We start from the raw sequence: 6,797 nt of genomic DNA on the forward strand, positions 1-6,797 counted from the left end.
TTATTCGTCAAAGATGCATGTAGTATTTCTTCCGTTTTTAATTGTTGTTCCTATTTACCTTACACATTGCTCATATTCGAGCATCAACATATTTGTATACATGATAATGTTTCATATCAGTTTGTAAAACTACACATTGAGATACACCTAACAAAACTGTATGAAGTAATTTTTATTCAGGGTATTAGTAAACTGAAAATATGGCGAATACGAATATAGTATTCCGAGATGAAAAAAGTATTTATAAACAATAAATTAATGACGAGTAACATACAAGTATACAACTACACAAGCAAAAGCGACAAATCTGAGCTTATTTTTTGATTTGTTCAAGGTTTGAATTCTCCTACTAACAAATAATGGCATTTAAAAATTCATTTATGTACTACACTGTACTATTTATTACAGTATATATATATATATATATATATATATATATATATATATATATATATATATATATATATATATATATATATATATATATATATATATATATATATATATATATAGATATAGATATATATATATATGCCATTATATATATATATATATATATATATTTATTTTTAACTATTATTCGATTTAATTACGATGTACTAGTACAGGGATAATCAATTAAGGATGACAATTCAATCCGAGTTCGATTCGAATTTGATCCGATTCGAATTCGATAAAATAATCTGAATAGGAGGTGGATTAGAGTTGGACCCAACGCAAGGTCCGATCCGAGTCTGAGTCCGAGAGTTTGAGCACATGCTTTATAACTTTTGATAATTGCTTGCTTGTTTTGCAGCAAAAATTTGTTATGCAACTTAGTTCATATTTTAAATTTGTTCTGTTTATACTTTACTCGATATAACAATACCCGCAATTATAGCTATATCCGAAAATTACGAGTCGGATTGGACTTGGATTCGGATCGAAGTCCAGATTCCGTTTACTAAATAGATCGGATTTGAATTTAGCCGCATCCCACCCGAATCCCATTCGTTGACATTCCTACAATCAACTATGGTATCATCACTACATTTTTCTAAGCTTATCACGGACAGAGGCGGGACTATAAATGCTAATACTGAAAGTGGTCCGGTGCAATTTTATTAAATTGGGATCTAAAATCAATTTTTTAAGAAAAGTATGTTACTAAATTAAAAAAACCGGGGTCCTTTTATAATAATTTCACTTTGGGGCCTGTGCGATCGACCACCCTACACATGCTCAGAACCACCCCTGATTATGGATCACCACTTACCACCACAAATTCACACCATTACTATATTTGAACCTTTATTTATTTTTATATTGGCTAGTCTCTAGATTATATAAATAGAAGCTTATTGAAATTAGAGATTTTTGTTTGACGAAATATTAGGAGAAATATCATTATTTGTTAATAAATGACGCTACGGCATCTAAAGCATATACTGTTACGTTTATTTATGTACATGTATATCTGGGAGGCTTACATCGCGACTATAGCTTTTTTTGCATTTCTCTTGTTTTCGGCGATTTTCACCAGGCAGATGATGGTGAATTTAATTGTAAACCCTATCTCTAATGCAGTATTTAGCAAGAATAAGAATGATAATACAATGTGTACAAGTTTAATCCAAATAATATTATAAAAATTGATGTGTTGAAAACATTCATGTTGAACCGTCCATGCCAACAACATTTGTTCTATAATAACAGTAAATTGAAAGATATAGTCAAGTTGATCTGTAAATAGTACGTACAAAAGTCATGGTGTTGCAATTTTAAGGAACTATAGCTAGGAAGCATTTTACCAAGGTCCAAGGGCGTGGCCAGCATCATATAGTGTCAATTACCTTAATTGATGTATGTAGACATGTAATTATAGTGGATAATCCCACAAATTAAAGTTGTTAATAATGATGTGAAATCTCCTTACAATAACATAGCGAAAAATCATTAAGCAAAGTTCACTGCTTCAATTGTATATATATTCCTAGCTACTCCAACACAATAGCATGTTCATGAACATGTACAACCAATCTCGATCAATCGATCTTCTCCAATGATCAAACTCGAAAAAATCTAGCTAGCTAGCTAGAAATGCGTAATTGTTGGAACACTTGTACAAGTTGGTGTTACATTTAGCTTCTTAGTGATTCAAGTTTTGTAATAAGCATATACTCATATTAGTATTTCTATACGCATTTACGTAGTTTTGTGTAAATTAATCCTAACTTGAAAGACGTAGATCTGTATATGCTAATGCAACTGTAACCTGCAGATTGATAGAGCATATATGTCAGTCAAAGCGATATATATAGTACTATCAACATGGTGTTGATACGTACACATTTATCTTAACTACAACAAATCTTAGAACTCTCATAAATTTCTGACAGACTAATGATAGTCAAAAAAATTACCCTAGCTTCGTCGTAGTTCTTGCTGATGCATCAATGTTCAATGGTTGCGGTTGGCTTAGCTGAAGACGAACTGGTATGTAACGATCACTTTGAACACTAATCGACTTGTGTGGTTGTTGATATGCTTGATGCTCCTTGTATGTCCCATTCAACTGAGACACGTAATTTCTAATTAATCAATTAAAGTTGTGTAACTGAATTTTTTTTAATTACTGATTAACACAAGTACTAAGACTACCTTCTTTCTAAGATCCGAATTTTCTTGTTTTACAATGTGAAGTTTCTGATAAAGTTCAATATTTTCTTGACGCGTAAGGCCTCCCTGCAAACAATAAGCTCAATAAAACCGCGACTAATTAAGGTTATAATTCCAATTACTACTCTGTGTAAGGTCTATATCAGACATACATTTCGCTTCAGATCTGTAATCTCATTAGCTAGAAGTTGATCCTGCCAACAATATTATGCAATTGCAACAATAATATTAGTGTTATTTTGATCAATCAAGAAACTTATAGCTTAGCGTGCACTAGGTGATATCGCCTTCTTCAATTTAAGTAAGTGTTAGTGTGTTACTATATTGACAAGAAATAAATAAATTAAGAACAAATGAAGTTGCTCAACACCTTTTGCGTTCGGACACCCTTTAAACTAGCTTCCAATTGATTTTCTAAACTCTGGAGGTCTTTGATGCTCAAATTTGAGAGATCTTCACCCATCAGTTTTCTGTAAATAAATTGCAATCAACTAATTGGTTGACATGCCCTCAAAAAAAATAAAATTGGTTAACATACTTGAAGAACTCTGCTTTATTATATCATATTGTTACACCGTGCATAATTGATTCTTGTAAGTTTAAATAAATTAGTAGGCTAATGTATTTCTGATTATATTAATAAATGTAGTAGATTTAACTATAATTTGTACTTTTGTAACGTAAATGATATCAATATATTTTTCTTTTCCAATGTCAAAAAATAAAAATTAAGTGGTAGAAAATTTAAGGGTTTTTCTACCTGTGGCTCTCTTCTAAAAGCTGAAGTTGGTGCCTAAGCTGTGCTGCCTCCCTTTGCCAAAACTGGAGCAAAAGAGTAAAAAATAGAAGAAGAAAAAATTATTAATAATTATAAACTTAAGCTGAATTTTATCGATAATTAGGCAATTAATTTAAAAGATAAGCTTGTTAATTAAGAACGCGTTATAGCTGATGAAATAATTGGATGGATGATTGTAGTTGATATATCACAAACAAAAAAATACATACGATCTTAGCGTATGTCACAATAATTCATTACCATGTGACCTAAATTAAACTGAAATCTGTTATAATCACAAATACTGGCTCGCAATTAAACAAAAAGTTATATACTTCATATATCTAACGCTAATAATCTAGCCGCGAAAATGAGTTTGTGATGCAAGCAAGATCGAAAAAGAGCAAGATAAGTACCTTAAGATCATCAGCTGGAATTGGTTGTAGAACACAATCATGCGTATTATGGTATCTCTCTATCACTGATCTCATGCTGAAATTACACATATAAACAACCAACAAGCTACTATTTTTAATTGACTGAAATTGTACCATAAAAAGTCATGTAAAAAGGATCATTATATTCATCTGTTACTGTCTACAATCATTGATGTTGACAGAAAATATCAGATCTTTGAGTATATTACCCCCGCGATTTTACCAACTAAACTAACTACTAGTACTCCGTAATTGACATCCACACCAATAAATTCACAATCAATATATTATATTCCTACAATGTATTTATACATCTTTATACTTCTATCATCATCATTTAGACATTTACCACAGCAATCATATTGGAGTACATCATTAGGAACATTAGGGTTTTGATCAGAACGAAAGGAAATTGATCAATAAAAGCCCTAATTTTACCCTAGAAATTAAATAAATAAAACATCGCTAGCACAAATAATCTGTAAAATTTCTCAATAAAAATTTACTAGAATTTATAGGAACATACTTGGTGTTGGCAAATTCATAGAGTTTTCCGGTACTTGAAAATATTATCAATCCAACTTGAGCATCACAAAGTATCGAAAGCTCCCTCGCTTTCTTAATTAATCCACTCCTTCGTTTCGAAAACGTTACTTGTCTGCTTGTTGTATTATCAATTCTTTGTATTACCAGCTTTCCTCTCCCCATTTTTTCCTTTTCTCTAAGTTTTCCTGCAAAAATTTTAAGAAATATTATTATTGAACAAAAATAAAGTCAAACAGTATAAAGAACCTAGGAAGGAATATCTAGCAATCATTACCATAATGAAATTAAATAAATAAAATCCAGTACATTATAATAATTTATATATTCATTAAAAAGATATGGAAAACCCGAAGAAAAAAGAGGGATAAATGTATAAAAATTAAAGAATGAGAGATGATGAAAACTTACTAAATCTGGGAATTAAGTTGATATTTTGCTTAAGAAGATGATTAAGATTAGAGAAAAATAGTTAATTTGACTTAGTTTGTACAAGTGCTGGTTGCTGGCTCTGTTGTACAACCGCGCAAATATTCAGCTTTTCTTAGGTTGGAAAATATAGATGACTGTTTTTCTAAGTTATATGTAGTGTACGAGTTTGGCAAAAATTTGGATACAAAGGATGTATTGAATTGTTTGTTTTGTTTAATGATTGGTTAACAATTGTCACTGGGGTATAAATTACTACTGTACGGCTACTTGTCAATTTAAAGTACCTATGTATCATTTAATTAATCAAGACACGTATTTTACACCTGGAAGATTCCAGTTCTCTATTAAACGACTCGTTAATCACGCTCAAGAGTATTTCTACTATCCCACGCATATTTAAATTACAATAATTTTTTAAAATATTATAACGTTAAAAATAAAAGGTTCTCTACAAACTCGTAATTCAAATAATTAATCCCCAATTATAAAACCCAATAATAATTGGTTAAATAGTTAAAGAACAACCAATAATACAAACAATTATCACCAAATAAAGGTTTTAGAATGAGGAATATGGGATCTAGGAATCCCTTCGATACAAAAGTGTCTAGTTATTTATTTGTCGGGGGTTGTAAAGTTGAAGATTGAAATGTCACGTTTCGAAATACTATTGGGTCTGGCTGGTTTTTTTTTTTTTTTAGTTTATTTATTTTAGAAAGAAACCTTTGTTTACTTATTATAGTACCTCGGCCCTAGCTACTTAAATTGGTAATTAACCTCTCTATCTTATAATTAAATCTTTAAAATATGTACGAAGTATTATGGTTTCAATTTAAAAAGGTAGAGTACTGTAGTGAACGTTAGGGTTATTAGTGAGTCCATAATAAAATGAAAATTATAGAATTTATAAAAGGAAGACAAAATACTTCTCTACTCTTCATTCCTTTTTATTGGTTACATTTTGACTTTACACATTTGCTAGTGCGCTTGTTTGATCATTAATTTTTCATTGCATACTTGTAAAAATTATAACGATTGAATGTTAATAAAGTACTCGTTGTGACAAATCCACATGACTATATTATGTCAACAAATTAGGAGGTTCTCTTATATCACGAATAGTGTCAAAAATGAAACGTAACCAATAAAAAGGAACAAAGGGAGTATAATTTAACATGCTCCTTTTAATCAATCCTTATTATAGATGTATGTATTGTTGGTTAGCTATTGTTATACAACATACCCAATACGGAGTACTAAATATTTTGCATTTGAGGGCCTAAATAGATTATTTTAGGTACCACAATTAATTTTACTAAGCTAATAATTAATTAAACGATCATACGAAGATCGGAGGAAAAGGTTGCTTATAATCAAAACATCGCTCGATACCTGGACTAAAGATTTGTAAGTTATTGCTCCAATCAATAAGTAACCTTGAACTGCAATTTCCTAGGTTTCCTTAATGTGTGTGTAGCATCTATATTGAAATCTACTCCACATACTCAAATAGCATAAGACTAAAGAAATTGACTCGATCTTTTAAGGCTTTTATTGGTAGATTTATATTTAATAGTATTACATGATTGCAACAGTGAAGATGAAGTAAGAACAACTCAGGAAGAAGCCTTCAAATAAACTATATAGAAAACTTTAGGAAAGTTTGTAGGGGATTCTTTCTCTTTTCCTATGTATCTTTATTCTCCCAATAATAAGGAATTAACTTCTTTCATCTTATAATAGCTTGAACACTCATCAATACATACATGATCTAAGGCCAAACAATTGCAATTTTAAGGAAATGGAAGAAACTTTCGTTTATTAGCTTGTGTCATTTTTATATGTCATCATAAGATCAAAATTGACCTATTGATATATACATTTTCGTATTTAATTTTATATGGTGATACATCAGGCCACTAATTCCGCATGAAGGGTATATATATTTA

The 6,797-nt window shown here is 30.3% G+C and overlaps 1 protein-coding gene across 1 annotated transcript; it reads right to left on the minus strand.

The window, feature by feature from the left end:
• Window positions 1-1,915: 1,915 nt before the first annotated feature.
• LOC110740058 (MADS-box transcription factor 23-like) lies at window positions 1,916-4,623 on the minus strand. Its single transcript, XM_021920546.1, has 8 exons — window positions 4,400-4,623; window positions 3,853-3,928; window positions 3,419-3,480; window positions 3,029-3,128; window positions 2,811-2,852; window positions 2,641-2,724; window positions 2,403-2,554; window positions 1,916-2,254 (listed from the first exon to the last, which is right to left on the minus strand). Exons 1-8 carry the CDS (start codon window positions 4,579-4,581, stop codon window positions 2,239-2,241), a joined length of 714 nt encoding a protein of 237 aa, XP_021776238.1. The 5' UTR covers window positions 4,582-4,623; the 3' UTR covers window positions 1,916-2,238.
• Between the last annotated feature and the right edge of the window lie 2,174 nt (window positions 4,624-6,797).

Source organism: Chenopodium quinoa, unplaced genomic scaffold (assembly GCF_001683475.1).
Source record: "Chenopodium quinoa cultivar QQ74 unplaced genomic scaffold, ASM168347v1, whole genome shotgun sequence".
In the NCBI taxonomy this organism is placed as follows: Eukaryota; Viridiplantae; Streptophyta; class Magnoliopsida; order Caryophyllales; family Amaranthaceae; genus Chenopodium; species Chenopodium quinoa.

Excerpts from the sequence above, each read along its gene's own strand:
- LOC110740058 (XM_021920546.1), bottom strand. The coding sequence starts at position 4,581 with ATGGGGAGAGGAAAGCTGGTAATACAAAGAATTGATAATACAACAAGC. Across the intron at positions 2,853-3,028 it reads AGGGTGTCCGAACGCAAAAG|GATCAACTTCTAGCTAATGA; the intron begins GTGTTGAGCAAC and ends TATTGTTGGCAG. Across the intron at positions 2,725-2,810 it reads TTACAGATCTGAAGCGAAAT|GGAGGCCTTACGCGTCAAGA; the intron begins GTATGTCTGATA and ends TATTGTTTGCAG.